General features: G+C 39.7%; 1 protein-coding gene across 1 annotated transcript; it reads right to left on the bottom strand.

Annotated features, from left to right (window-relative positions):
• Positions 1-428: 428 nt before the first annotated feature.
• LOC110942995 lies at positions 429-968 on the bottom strand. Its single transcript, XM_022184755.1, has 2 exons — positions 821-968; positions 429-646 (listed from the first exon to the last, which is right to left on the bottom strand). Exons 1-2 carry the CDS (start codon positions 966-968, stop codon positions 429-431), a joined length of 366 nt encoding a protein of 121 aa, XP_022040447.1.
• Positions 969-16311: the final 15343 nt, after the last annotated feature.

The following is a 16311-nucleotide window of genomic DNA, read 5'->3' as shown; positions in this document are numbered from 1 at the left end:
CTGGCTTGCAGTTCGTTATGTTTATATCAACCTGCACGTTTTAATCTGATTGTGAGCCTACCGATACATCATTAGTAGAGCTGCTTATCGTTTTTCATTTTGCATTTTTAACCGCATTTGGCCGACCACTGGTGTATCATCATCTTCTCTTTTCTTTCCAAGAAACTCATTTTTGATTTTTTGACAAATTATAACCTTTTTGTATTTTTGAGATTTTTCAATGTTTTTGTATTTTCATTTTTCTAAAGTAAAGACAGAAAGCAGTAAATAAATAAAAGACATATTTTTGGATGTTTGAAATTTTCTAATTTTTTTGTATTTTTCTTAAATTTTCCCCCCTAAAATGCAAAAAGTAAATAAACTGAAAATCTTTTTGTATTCTTAGATTTTTAAGAAAATATTTACAAAAATGATTTGCCGAAGATGATCTACTCGAGTTTCACCTTGATGCCATTGACCAAAAGAAGATAATCAAAAGGTGATTTATCAAAAGCTTTTGTAAACAGGTCGGCACGTTGGTGATCCGTGTGGATTTTCACAACATCGATAAGTTTCTTTTCATAACAATCTCGTATGAAATGATACTTAATCTCGATGTGTTTGGTCTTTGAGTGCTGTACAGGATTACGAGTGATCTGTAAAGTAGCTTCATTATCAACATAAATAGGAGTAGTTAGGAATTCAAAACCGTAGTCGCGCATTTGCTGTTGGATCCATAAAACATGGGAGCAGCAACTAGAAGCCGAAATATACTCAGCCTTGCATGTTGAAGTGGCAACACAGGTCTGCTTTTTACACTGGCGATTCCCCAAGAACTGACATCCCGCTGAAGTTGACTTTGCAGCAATCTTGCAGCCGCCATGATCAGAATCACTGAATGCAATCAAATCAAAGTTATCATCCTTAGGATACCATAGACCGATGTCTGGACAACCCTCCAGATAACGAAAAATCCTTTTAACAGCCATCATATGAGAAACCTTCGGATTAGACTGGTAAATTAGCAAGAAGACATGTTGGATACATAATATCGGGCCTTGAAACGGTAAGATACATGAGAGATCCGATCAAAGCAAGATAGAGAGAAAGTTCCACATGTTCACATGTACCGTCAGGAGTAATTCCATGATTCTGAGCCAGAGGAGTTCCCGCAGGCTTTGAGTCTTCCATTTGAAATCGCTTTAAAATATCCCCAACGTACTTTGTCTGATGAATGAAGATCCCTTTCTCAGACTGATGAACCTACAAACCCAAAAAGAAACTCATTTCTCCCATAGCACTCATCTTGAACTTCTCTTGCATCACCCGCTCGAATTCCTTGCACATTTCATCATTTGTAGACCCGAAAATGATGTCATCCACATATACTTGAACCAGCAACAAATCCTCATTTCTTTCCTTGATGAAGAGAGTATAGTCGATCAACCCACGCAGAAAACCATTTTACAACAGATAGGTAGACAACGTTTCATACCAAGCCCTCAGAGCTTGATGAAGACCATAAAGTGCCTTGTTTAGAAGCCAAACTCTGTCAGGATGAATCAGATCTTCAAAACCAGGCGGTTGCTCAACATATACTTCTTCCTCGACCACACCATGAAGAAATGCACTTTTCACATCCATCTGATAAACAGTGAACTTCTTGTAGGACGCAGAAGCCAAGAAAATCCTTATCGCCTCAAGACGTGCCACCGATGCATAAACTTCATTATAATCAGTGCCTTACACCTGATTAGAGCCCTGGACAACCAATCTCGCTTTATTTCTCACAACGACACCTCGGTCATCCATTTTGCACTTGTAAACCCATCGAGTACCAATCTTCTTATAGTTCCGGGGCCTGTCAACCAATTTCCACACGCCCAATTTCTACAATTGTTGAAGTTCTTCCTGCATTGCTTCAACCCATGAATCATCTTTCATCGCCTCTTTCCACGACTTAACAAACATAGCAGGCGAAAGACCAATCATTTTGTTCACCGGATTCCCTAATTGCCGAATACAACCCAGCATTCTGGTTGTTTCGAAGCTGATTACGTGTCTGCAAACTACTTTGGACATCTCCTATAATATTCTGCCGAGGATGAGTATCATGAATTCGAGTTTCTGGAACATCGAAAACTCGAGCATTAATACCCAAATTATTGATATTCAAATCAACAACTAAATCGATGCCTGGAGACGCGTTAGATGTGGATGCATTCCCTTTAGCATTGTCATGTACTTGCACCTGAGAAGTTGCTTCAGAAACACCTTGAAGGGGAGCTTGGACAGGAGCTGAAGTTGCTTCAATAGCATCATGAAACTCCTCATCTTCCGATGAAACAATATAATCAGCTGCATCTTCAAATTCCTCATTTTGAACAACGAACCAGCCTCTTGTCGATTAACAATAATTGGACGTACTAATGATGAATCAACTGCTGCATCACCTTCAAGTAACATTTGTGCTGCTGCAGACGCCTCATCAAAAGTTGGCAGATTAAAGGAATCAAACAGTCCATCATAATCAAACATCCAAGGAGCACCCGGAGCTCTCACACATTCAGTACCTTTGAACCCTGACTTCACCCCATTCCTCAATATTTTTAGTTTCTAGATTCCACACCCTGAAATTTGGAGTAGCATACCCAAGAAAGAAACCTTCGATAGTCCTTGGACCAAACTTGCCATGTGGATCAATCATAGTGCATGGAGCGCCAAACAGTTCTAAATAAGATACATCCGGTTTCCTTTTGTGCAACAATTCGAAACATGTTTTCCCATGCCTTTTAACAGTAAGAACCCTGTTCAAAGTATAACAAGCAGTACCCACAGCCTCCCCCCAAAACTGAAGAGGAAGCTCCGACTCCACTAACATATTTCTTGCCGTCTCGATAAGCGTTCTATTCTTCCTCTCAGCGACACCATTTTGTTGAGGAGTGTAACGAGAACTGTACTCATGCAGAATTACCTTAGAAGCACAAAACTCATCCATAACCCGATTCTTGAATTCCGTTCCGTTGTCACTTCTGATTCGCTTTACCCTCAAAGTGTACAAATTGTCGAGTAAAGTGAGCAGATTTTTGAGGATTCCCGGAGTCTCACTCTTGTGTGCCATCATTGATACCCATGAGAATCTTGAATAGTCATCAATAACTACCAAACAATAAGCATCCCCAAATGTATTCTTGTGCTTCATAGGTCCAAAGAGGTCCATATGAAGACGTTCAAGAGGCATGTTGACGGTGTTGACTTTCTTGATTGGATGGGACTTCTTCGTTTGCTTTCTTTTTCGGCACGATACACAGACGTCTTGCAAATGAAAACTCTTGACTGGAACACCATTCACAAGATTATTTCTCACCAGATGATTTATTTTCCTCAAGTGAATGTGACCCATACGTCTGTGCCAAGACTCCTTTTTCAGTGGCCTTAGAGAAAAAACATGTAACTTGTGTAGACGTGGTAATAGCTTGGCTCATATCAAAAATATACAAGTCATACGTAGTAATAGCTTGGCTCATATAAAAAATATACAAGTCATTAATTCTTGGAGCCGTCAACAGAATCCATTCTTTGGGAATCTTGAAACCGGGTTTCAGCACATAAGAACCGGTATCATCAAAATGTACCGAGAACTTCTTGTCACAGATTTGCGAAACACTAAGAAGAATGTGATCAATTTGACGCACATAATTGATCTTGTCGAAACTAACAACACCATTGGAACTCATTCCTTCTCCAGTGATGTATCCGCCTTTATTGCCAGCAAAAGCAACATAACCTCCCCTAATGCTTTTCACATCATACATGAGCCTTAAGTCTCCTGTCATGTGCCGGGATGCTCCACTGTCAACAATCCAAAGGCTATTCACAGTACCTCCTGGAACACTCTGCACAACACACTACACAATCAGTTCGAGATGGGGACCCAAGCCTTAGTGGTCTTGGGTCGACCCTTATCATCAAGAAATGTTATTTCTATTTCTTGATGATTTGGAAATGGTGTGCCTCCCCGTGAAACTTTACCGGTTTTAGGTTTCCAAGATTGTTGCCGTTTACCAGATTGATTGTTATTTACAGATTTAGACACTTCTGGTTTTGACGAATTTGATGAACTTGGTCCCTTTTCAACAACATCCGGTTTAATGCTTTCTCGATTACCTTAACATTTTTACGTCGTTGTTTTGCTTCTTGTTCCTTAACAATGCGTTTGTCTTGTTTAGGTGATACAAGACGACGTTGGTAATCCTTTTTAGGAGTGGCTTTTCAACAAACTTTATTTTTGGTGGGTTTGTACAATTTTTTATTATATGCCCAAATTCCCCACACTTAAAACATGATCTCCTTTCAACAAATTTAGGAGATTCTGATCGATGTCCCGATGTTAAACTTGCAGGCCTTGAGGTACTAGCTTCATTATCACACCCATTTGTATGTTGAGTGTAATTGTTATCACTATTATGTTTCAAAATTTTTACTTGTTGAACAAAAGCAGTATTAGATTTGTTTTCAAAAGTCTCAACTTTGTCAGTACCGCTTAAGGCCACAAATTTAACATCCCTTCCCTTTTTCTTGTTTCGAGCTCCTTTTGGTTCGAACTTAGGTTGTTGAGCTCATTTTTCCTGTTGCTTACCTTTAGTGGCGATTGGTTGTTTCTTAGTTGGTAATTTTCGATTCCCGTATTGTTTTCTAACTTCAGATTTTGGAATAGGATCACATTGAGTTACTGTAACTCTCGGGATCGCCTTACCCAAAAACTTACTGGTAGAATCTTCCAAAACTCATTCAATCATTGATGGATTAATATTTTTTAGGCCACAAGTGTTGGATGTTTAATCTAATCATATTTATTTAATTAATTTTTTTAAAATAATACAATTAGCCTAGAGGGTGTGGCTCCCCCCCCCCCCCCCGGGCATCTCATGAAGTTTAGCGCCCTCTGGCGCCTTAAACCACCCCGTCTCCGTTAAAGGAGGTGTTATCTTTGGCTTCCGCCAAAGAAATAGAGCGCACGAGAGGAAGATATCAAGGGGCCCACCTTCATCAACCAATCAGATTTTTTTTTATTTATCGTGTTTTTAATATAGTTAAAGGGGGTTTTATAAGGGACGTTATTCCACACCATGTAAGTAAGCGATAAAACCCCCTGCTTATGTGTCACCTACGTAACGCTTACGTGCACGTAATAAAGCCCATAGGGCTTTAAACCATACCCTCTAGCCTTAGCAACTATTGTGAATAGTCACTTGAGGGTTTATTTCTTTATTTATTTATTTTTTGTTTTTGTCTTTTTTGTCTTTTTTGTCTTTTATATACTTTTACAGTTTAACCCTTTAAATTTCAACAATAACACTTACAACTTATTAACTTTACAAAAACTTTATAATTGAGTTTTACGTGTTTATTTTTATGTAAATGTGTGTATAAAATTAAGTTGATTTACGTTTTACGTATTTTTTTTTTTTTTGAAATAAGTCGGGTCAAATATAATACGTTTCTATGCTTATTTTTGTGTACGTTTTTAGTTGTTCTACGTTTTGACATATAATTTTTATGGAACACCGCGGCAACACGTGAGATGATTTATTAGTTAATTCACATTTACAATTTTTTTTTTGCAGAAATGTAAAAATATTTTTTGTTCTACACGAGTTTCTCAAAGTAGGAAAGAAAAAAAGAATAGTTTCCTATGTTTACGCATAAACATGTCAAATAATGAACATATTCAGATTTTATAGAAAAAATATGCCTTGTATGTACACCATTGGTTTTCAAATATGGATATTTTAAGAGCATAACTGGAAGGCATATATGGACAGTCTTAGGCTCAAATATTCCAAGCCGTATATGGATACTCAAAGGCTCAAATATTCCAATACTATCCATTCAAGCATTCTGACCATGAATGTCATAAGACGTGAAAACCATTTTGGGCGAATTTATTTCGAGAATACAAATTCCAACAACGTAAATGCATCTTAGGCTTTAGCGGGAAGAGGCACTCCACGGGTAGGGATCAAAGGTTTGAACTAGTATCATAACACCGTCGTTACTCCCTAGGGTAAGAAAGACGGGTTGGTTAAGCTAGTAGCTTTACTAGTGCAAGGGCTGAGTTTGTTTGAAGAGTTTGTTGAACTTAGGATTGGTGGGTAAGTTTTGATTGGTTAGGACATCTAACTTTTTTTTTAATTAAAAAAAAGTTTATGGCATGTAGGTGTTGTAGTGCTTACTAATTGATACTTCGAGCCAAATTTGACATGGCGGGTTTGGTTGGTCGGGGCTATGGTTTATAACCTTGAGTGTCCCTCCTCCCTTAGGATGTACTTAAACGTCTGAGGTGTTATCGGCGACATGACATGTTAACTGGTATTGTACATCTATCCCCCTTGTGTTAAGGGGTATTAATGGGGTTATGTGTTAATAAGTTAACGGGGTGTTAAAGAGATTGAATTAATTTTTCTTTTCTTTTTAAAACAAAAAACCATTATTAAATAGGGGTAAGATGGAGTTAACAAGGTTGTAGGTCCCTTTTCGCGGAGGATTACGAACCTAAACCTTGTTATACTAACCCACTAGCAAGTGCGGAATCCAAGCTAGTAGGCAAACCGAGATGAAGCAAGTAGAGAAACACAAACACACAAGATTCACCGATTAACACCACTGTATTAATACGTATGAAGGTTCCGGTTACAAGCACAATGTTTACAATCAGTTTGCAAACTCTCAAAGTGTGTGTGTGTGAGTTTCGGACAGAAGCTCTCAACTCTCTAACTTTCTGTCTGTGTGCATCTATCTTTCACACTACACTGCATGGGTATATATATACCCAGTACAGGTTGTCTATCTCGAAGGATCCGATAGATGGTCCGAAGGATCATCTATCGAGGACAAGTCATTCGAAGGATGAGCAGGGACCTCGAAGGATGATCCTTCGAGGTCTAACAGTCGAACCATATCTAACGACCATCTCGAAGGATCAACAGTATCCTTCGAGTCTATCCTTCGAGCCTATCCTTCGAGACAGACTAACATATTACAGCTTATTGGCCAAGTCAAACTAGGAGGATAGTTGACTTGGTCAACTTACAGACTAACTTAGGACATCGTTTACATACAGACCGAATACAGACAAAGTACAGACACAAGTGCACCAACAAACTCCCCCTTGGCTGTAGCTTTGTCTTTATCTTCTATAGTTGCGGACGCGTCTCGAACTTCGACGGTCCTTGGTCTTCGAGTTACCAAAACTCTGATGTCCTTTCAAGTCTTCAATGTCGGAGAATCTTCAAAGTCTTCACATCTTGAAAGCAGAGAGTGTATCAACAAACTACCCGTATCATGTAGGAAGTGTGTTGACAAACTCCCCCTTAACATAAGCTCCCCCTTGAGTTATGCTCGTGAAAAGACTTTATCTTTATGAAGTGAGATCCTTGTGGTGTTGATGATGGCCAGCGGCAACTCGATCATCTTCATCATTTGAGCGCCTTCTCATCGTGTATTTATTCCAAAGCTTGTCATCGACCATGTTCTCCTAGCCTTTAGAATCTGCACATGCAAGAAATCTAAACGCGTAATGAGAACAACTGCTTGGAACAGAGTATAAGCAAATAACACACGAATGACCATATCACAATCAAACACCGTCCGACAGTTTGAAAGTTTAATAAATTTGTCAATTTAAGTCTTTAACTTTCAAAACCATGCAAATTTCGACCGTTTATGAAGATTTAGTCAGTTCGGTTTTTCAGTCAGGTTTCAGGTAACGAAGACTTGAGCTCCAACATCGTACGATCGAAAATAAAGCAGAAATAAAATCTTTTTGGCTTTTATAAAGTTTATGTTAAAACACACCTAAAATCTTTTTGGTATTTTTGAAAGTAAAAGACAACAATTTAAAATCCTTTGAGTGTTATCAAACGACATCACCGCTAATGTCGTGCTGATATGCACCAAACGACGAAACTGTTTTAAAAGCAAACAATAAAAGTTAAGCAGTAAATAAATAAATATATACAAACATTCTTTTTGCGAGTTTCGAGGGTAAGAGAATCATATCAGTGTACGGTCATGCCAAAACACTCTTGTTGTTCAGTTAGTTAATATTAAGATAAGCATCCTATAACAATTATCGGTATTGTTGTCCACTTAAGCTCAACTTATCAGATGTAATCATGTTTAGAGGATACGTTAAGGTATGATTTATACTTACCGACCGGTGTTCATCCACATCACGACACATTCCCGTATCAAGGTATGCACGAGAGTTCATCTTACCGGTGAGTATACCGATTATCATCTGTTTGTCCGTATAGAATGTGAGATACTCACTTATTTTGAATTGAAAACAAGCCCTATGTGATATAATCACTTATTGATGAGGAACTTGAATTTCGTATGCATGAGGGCACAGGTGCAAGTCCGTGAACAGGTCAGTACTTCCGTACAGCAGAGAGACGAACTTGACACCCGGATAACTGTGATATTTTTATCACTTATTTGTTTTGGACATGTGATTGTTTATCACTTATTGAGGTCGAATGCAGTATGTAATATGTACACGTATGTATAGTATCATGGAAGATCTAGACTTGCGTCCCCGTTATTTTTCGGTAAAAGATACAACCATGATACCCAGATGATAAGCAGCATAAAGACCGAATATCTCAGAACCTCGGCAATCTATCAAACGAAATTTCGGTACTAAGACCATATGCCAATGGATGGTTCCCACCTGGTCTTCAGTCGATTAAGATTTATATCACCCTGCACACTTTAAAATGATTGTGAGCCTACCGATACATCTTATATAGAGCTGCTTATCGTTTTGCATTTAAGGTTTAAAGAGGTTTGGATAGACCACTGATGTATTATCATTTTCTCTTTTGCTCGCCAGGAAACTCATTTTTGTTTTTCTATTGTTTTTGTGTTTTTGAAATTTTTCGATGTTTTTGTATTTTCCGATTTTTGGATTTACTCCCCCTAAAATCAACAAACTAAGATAAATTTAAAAAACACACACAGATATTTACAAAAATGACTTTCCGATGTTGGTTTACTCTTGCTTGACCTTAATGCCATTTACCAATAATAAGAAGTCAAATCTAGATTTGTCAAAAGCTTTGGTAAATAAGTCGGCACGTTGGTCATCGGTGTGGACCTTAACAACATCGATTAGCCTTTTCTCAAAGCAATCACGTATGAAGTGATATTTGATTTCGATGTGTTTGGTCTTTGAATGCTGCACAGGATTTTTAGTGATATCTAAAGCAGCAGAATTATCAACGTATATAGGAGTAGTTAGGAATTCAAAACCGTAGTCCCGCAATTGTTGCTGGATCCAAAGAACTTGTGAGCAACAACTTGAGGCAGCAATGTATTCAGCTTCGCATGTTGATGTAGCTACACACGTCTGCTTCTTGCATTGCCATGTGACTAGGCGATTTCCTAAAAACTGACATCCAGCCGTTGTGGATTTGCCGTCGATTTTACATCCGCCAAAATCAGAATCACTGAATGCGACCAAGTCAAAGTTATTATCCCTAGGATACCACAGACCGGTGTCGGGGTAAGCCTTCAAATAACGAAAAATCCTTTTGACAGCTGCAAGATGTGAGGCCTTCGGATTAACTTGATATCTGGCAAGTAGGCACGTTGGGTACATTATGTCTGGCCTTGATGCTGTGAGGTACATAAGAGATCCGATCATCGCGCGATAGTATGAAGGGCTAACAGGTTCACCCTTCAAGTCAGGAGTTATTCCGTGATTAGTTGGCAATGGGGTACCAATGGGCGTTGCATCTGACATCTGGAACCGGCTCAAGATGTCTCCAACATATTTAGTCTGATGGATGAATATCCCAGACTCCGTTTGTTGCACTTGTAGGCCCAAAAAGAAATTCATTTCCCCCATAGCACTCATCTCGAACTTATCCTGCATGATGCGCTCGAAATTCCTACACAAAACATCATTAGTAGAACCAAAAATAATATCATCAACATATACCTGTACCAGAAGAAGATCTCCATCTTGTTCTTTGATGAAGAGAGTACAATCGATAAGACCTCTTCGAAAACCGTTCTCCAGCAGATATGTAGATAAGGTTGCATACCAAGCTCGTGGCGCTTGATGAAGACCATAGAGAGCTTTGTTGAGCAACCAAACCCGATCGGGATGAACAGGATCTTCAAAACCTGGAGGCTGTTCGACATATACCTCTTCTTCAACCACACCATGTAGAAATGCACTTTTGACGTCCATCTGGTAAACCGTGAATCCTTTAAATGAGGCATAGGCCAGAAAGATCCGAATAGCTTCCAGACGTGCAACAGGTGCATAGACTTCGTTGTAGTCGATTCCTTCTATCTGACGAAAACCTTGAACGACTAAACGAGCTTTGTTCCGAATAACCACTCCACGGTCGTCTTTCTTGCATTTGAAGACCCATCGAGTGCCAATCTTCTTGTAGTTCTCAGGCTTTTCAACAAGCTTCCAAACACCAAGCTTGTGAAATTGCTGTAATTCTTCTTGCATGGCTTCAACCCAAGCACTATCTTTCAATGCTTCTTTCCACGACTTTGGTTCTTCTTGTGACACGTAACACGCGAAGGACCAGTCATTCTGTTGGCCAGATTCTCTTATAGCTGAATACAAACCAGCATTCCGGTTGTTTCTCAGCTGATTACGCGTCTGCACACCGCGATGGACATCTCCTATGATATTCTGCTGGGGATGGGTATCATGAATCCTCATTTCAGGATTATCTGGCACACGAGCGTTGATACCCAAATTATTCAGATTAAGATCAACAACCAACTCCACACCAGGAATGTGGTTAGAGGTGGATGCATTCCCTTCAGCAGTATCGACATTCTGCGTATGAGGTGTATCACCAGAGGCACCTTGAACAGGAGCAGCTGGAGCTGAAGATCCTTCGGCTGCATCATGATATTCATCATCTTCAGAAGAGTCATTATAATCAGCAGCATCTTCATAAACCTCATTTTGAACCATATTGTTGACAGATGTAGAAACTTGAGAATCAACAACAATAGGTCTAACCAAAGGCGAGACAGCAGCGTTGTCACTTTCCAACAACATCCGAGCCGCTGCTGATTCTTCGTCAAAGGTTGGCAGATTGAAGGAGTCAAATAGCCCATCATAATCGAACATCCACGGATCACCCGGAGCCCTAACAGGACTCGTGTACCTTTGAACCCTAACTTCGCTCCATAGCTCAATCTTCTTGGTAGCTAGATTCCAAACACGAAAATTCGGAGTAGCATATCCAAGGAAGAAACCCTCGATAGCTCTTGCACCAAACTTTCCATCCGGCTCAATCATAGTACAAGGAGCACCAAACGGTTCAAGGTAAGAAAGATCCGGTTTCCTTTTCTGAAGGAGTTCGAAACAAGTCTTGCCATGTCTCTTTACTGTAAGAACTCTGTTCAACGTGTAGCAAGCAGCCGATACAGCCTCTCCCCAGAATTGAATAGGGAGTTCCGACTCTACTAACATTGTTCTTGCCGTTTCTATAATAGTCCGATTCTTCCTCTCAGCGACACCATTTTGTTGTGGAGTATAACGAGAACTGTACTCATGAAGAATGCCTTTAGAAGTACAAAACTCATCCATAACTTGATTCTTGAATTCAGTTCCATTGTCGCTTCGGATCCTTTTCACTTTCAACGTATAGAGATTTTCCAACATTGTAAGAAGATCCTTGAGGATGCCAGGAGTTTCACTCTTGTGTGCCATAAAAGATACCCAAGAAAATCTAGAGTAGTCATCAGTAACTACTAAACAATAAGCATCACCAAACGTTGTCTTGTGCTTCATAGGTCCAAAAAGGTCCATATGAAGACGTTCGAGAGGCATGCTGACAGTGTTGATTTTCTTCAAAGGGTGAGACTTCTTCGTTTGCTTCCCCTTTTGGCACGAGACACAGATATCTTGTAGATGAAAACTTCTTACAGGCACACCATTCACAAGATTATTCTTCACCAAATGGTTCATCTTTCTCAAGTGAATGTGTCCCATTCTTCTGTGCCAAGATATAGACTCCTTTTCTGTGGCTTTTGAGACAAAGCAAGTGACTTGTGCAGATGTAGTAATCGCCTGGCTCATGTCGAGAATATAGAGATCATTAACTCTCGGAGCTGATAAGAGAATCCATTCTTGTGGAATTTTGAATCCAGGTTTCAGCACATAGCAGCCAGCATCATCAAAAATCACTGAGAACTTTTTATCGCAGATTTGCGACACACTCAGAAGATTGTGATCAATTTGCTTCACATAATTGATCTTATCAAAGCACACGATACCATTGGAGATACTTCCTTCTCCAGTGATGTACCCACCTTTATCACCCGCAAAGGCAACATACCCTCCTCTAATATTTCTCACGTCGTATAGGAGCCGTAAGTCGCCAGTCATGTGCCTGGATGCTCCACTATCAACAATCCAATGACTATTAATAGTTCCTCCTAGAACATCCTGCACATGTCAAGTAAAACATCAGTTGAGAATGGGGACCCAAGCCTTAGTGGTCTTGGGTCGTCCCTTGGCATCACGATACGTAAGCTCTATCTCTTGATGGTTTTCAAGAACAACTGCTCCCCCTGAATTGTCACCCGACTTAGGTAACCAAGTTTGTCTGTGCCTACCAGTTTTTGAAGATTCTGGTTTTACAGGTTGTGACACACTTGGTTCCTTTTGTACTGTTTTAACTTCAGATTTTAAAGCTTTTTCAACAGTTTTTATGTTCTTACGTCGTTGTTTAGTTTCTTGTTCTTTTACAGTTCGTTTATCTTGTTTAGGTGAAACTGACCGACGTTGAGGGTGAACTGTTTCAGGTGGAGTTTTCTCAACAAATTTCTTCTTTGGAGCATTTGGGCAATTTCTGATAATGTGCCCAATTTCTCCACATTTGAAACAAGTTCTCCTTTCAACAGACTTAGGAGAACTTGATCGACTACCAGATGTTGAGCTTGTAGAACCTGAGGTACTTGCTCTTTCATCACACCCGTTTGTGTGTTGGGTGTAATTGTTATCACTGTTACGTTTTAAAATCTTGACTTGTTGTACAAAATCAGTGTTTGATTTGTTTTCAAAAGTCTCAATTTTATCTGTACCTTTTGATGCTACAAACCTAACATCTTTTCCTTTCTTCATGTAACGAGCTCCTTTTGATTCAACTTTAGCCTTTGGCTTTGGAGCTCGTTGTGGTTGTTTACCCTTAGAAGCAGTAGGTTGTCGAGTGGTTGGAGATTTTTGATTACCAAATTGTTTCCTAATCTCAGCCTTAGGAATTGGATCACATTGTGTTACCACAATTCCTGGAAGTGTTTTTCCCAAAAATTTGTTTGTATTGTCTTCAAAGACTTTGTCAATCAAAGATTTATTTACATTTTTAATTGGAAAAACATGATCTGAGTAGATTTTATTATCTCCAACCAAAGTGTACAACACATTACTACTTTTAACAGTAGACACACCTGTCTTATCAACCTTGACAGGATCAATCACTTGCTTCTCAACAGATGGAACCTCAGGAGTATCAGGATCACAAAGGATGTGATTCTCTCGTGGAATATCTACTCCTTTCATCTTGCTAAGTGATTTATCCTGATCACTTACAGCCACATCTGATTCATCATCCGATGTCTCATAGTCCTCAATAATTGGAGGACTTTGCTTCATGGATGGTGAAGTTTCTTGTTCCTTAGAGGCTGTGTTTGAAGAATTGTCCGGTTTGAACCCAAGGCCAGTAGTAAACTCCTCAACATCAAGAGGCACACTGGGTTCATACCGAGGCATTTCTTCCTCATCAGGCATCTTGGTATAGTTGTTCATCAAGGGGGGCGGACATTTGTTATACCCTATGCCTTTCTGGTTTCCTTTTAGTTGTTGAACATCGATGATGTGATCAAGCACAAATCGGGAGTTAGAATAACTATCCAATTTCTGTTTGATCGCATCATGTTCGCATTGGGCAATGGCTAATTGCTTTTTAGTTTCTTCCACAGTGTTAATATATTCATTTATACTCACTTGCTTGTGGTAAACTACTTTGTTAACCTCGGACACATTTTTCTTTAAAGTTTCTATTACAGATTTAAATTCTTTTTCATTCCGGGTTAAAGCCATGTTTGCCTCTTTGCATTTCGATAGTTCAATAACCAAATTCTGGTTATGACTATGAAGCTTTTCTGATTCAAGCTTCATCTCTGCACATGATTTACAAATAATAGGAGCAGGAGGTTCAGAAGTTACCTGACTAGTAGAGGCTGAGCCGTTTGCCATAAAGGCAGATTGAAAAGAAAACGCTCCATCTTCAGAAAATAGCTTTTCCATTTCCGTTGATGTAGCAGCAGCTTTCCTAATCAGAATTGATTTCTGACATTTAAGCTCATCAGCTTCATTCAGAAGATCCTGAATATCTTCACTTTCTTCCTCCTCATCAGGCTCTGAGTGATTATCCCCAGAAACAGAGCCTTCTTCATCCGAACTGCCAGAATAACCAGAACTGTCATCGCTTCCAGAAGATTCTTCTTTTTGAACCTGCTCGATGACCTTAGCATACAGTGCAGTTCCACTTCCCTGATCACCTTCACCAAACTGCACTGACCAGTCACATCCTTCATCAGCTTGAACAGCCAAAGCCCGATTGTGATTGGTAGTTCCAGGCTGTCCCTGATTGTTGTTCACTGCCACCATCCTCCGTTCACGGTTTTCTTGTTGGGCATTCACATTCGTCTGGTTTCTGAAAGGGTTGTGATTGCCGTGTTTTGTTGGTCGAGTGCACTCACGTTTAAAGTGCCCTTTCTCGCCACAATTAAAGCACGTGACGGCATTAATATCAAACCCATACTTCGTGTTTTTCTTTCCTTCCAACGAAGTTCTTCCAGTTCGTGCCATGAAATCTTTTGCCCTTCTAACCGCACTAGCAAAAGCCCATTTAATATCCATCAACTCCATTTCTTCCTTGTCGATCTGATCATAATCTTCATTGGTCATGTTGATGTTTCCAAGCTGACCTGCTACCAAACCACAGTATGCACTGACCATGGTGTTGATAATCTCCATATGTTCCTTAGCGACTTCAATGCTAAGGTGTGAAAGATTTGAGTTGTCGACTCGGATTGTGTGATGACTTTGGGGTTGAGGTTGAGGATTGCTTGTATAGTGAGCTTGCTGTTGTTGTTGTTGAGGTTGTGGTTGTGGCTGTGTTGGAACAGGAATATAGGACCTCGGATCGAATTGAGGTTGTGGTGGAACAGCTGTTGACTGAGGAAACGGAAAGGAACTTGAACTTGTATTTGACACAAATGCAGTCTGCAGCTTAGGTTGCTGTTGCTGAGCTGCAGCGGATCTTGCCAAAACATCGAATCCTGGAAGATACATTTCCGTATTCTGAGGAGCTGGAGCACGCCTTGCTTTCCTAATTTCTTCATCATTTTTATGTTCCAGCTTTTGAATGAACTCATAGATGTTGACTTGATCTAGAGTTCCAGTATGTTTCAACAGTTCAATGAAAGAACTCCACTTTGGAGGTAAGGCGTCAGCAAATCTACTCACCATTTCTTGTTGAGTAGCGACAACTCCATAAGCACACATCTCACTAATCAAATGATAGAAACGTGTGATCATATCATTCAGAGTCTCGTTTTCCAAAAACTGAAAGGATTCAAACTCTTTCTTCAACAAATCATGCCGAGATTTTCGAGCAGCTGCATTGCCTTCTCCTCTAGCAACTAAGGCATCCCATAATGCTTTCGTGGTCTTGCAATATGAGAACTGATGGTAGATGTCTTTGTTGAGTGCTTGAGTAAGTGTGGCAAAGGCCTTTTTCTCCAATTCATAAGCCTTCTTGTCATTTTCAAGCATATTTGCATAACCCTCTGAAGTTGACGCAGCAGTTTCAAGATTAGTATTGAACGCATTGATGAAACACGTCCAAAGATCAGTGCTTTGCCCTTGAACATATGTGTGAAAACGGTTTTTCCATGATGGAAAATCGTTCATATGGTTCAACTTAGGTGGACGATTGTTGCTGCCAGTTTCACTTTCACTAATCAGAAGGTTCTGAAGACTTTGACTTTGATTGGATACCAAAGCCCATTGACTTGGACTAATAATGGCTGTGGAACCATACTCTTTGCCCAATCTGCAGCAGTGACTAACTCTTGATTGTTTCGTGAGTCCAAACTCCAATCCCATGGACTTGTACAGCTCATTTTGATCAAATAAAAATACCAAACCTACACACCACAAACTGTTAAGTGTAAAACAGATAAGGATTGAAAGATGCAACCTGTTCGAAAGAT

The sequence above is a fragment of the Helianthus annuus genome, chromosome 5, assembly GCF_002127325.2.
Source record: "Helianthus annuus cultivar XRQ/B chromosome 5, HanXRQr2.0-SUNRISE, whole genome shotgun sequence".
NCBI lineage: Eukaryota > Viridiplantae > Streptophyta > Magnoliopsida > Asterales > Asteraceae > Helianthus > Helianthus annuus.
The sequence above is the reverse complement of the archived record's forward strand: the minus strand, read 5'-3'. Positions and strand labels throughout refer to the sequence as shown.

Coding starts and splice junctions, on each gene's coding strand:
- LOC110942995 (XM_022184755.1), bottom strand. CDS start 968: ATGGCTGTTAAAAGGATTTTTCGTTATCTGGAGGGTTGTCCAGACATC. Junction 647..820: donor AAAGTCAACTTCAGCGGGAT/GTCAGTTCTTGG, acceptor TTGATAATGAAG/CTACTTTACAGATCACTCGT.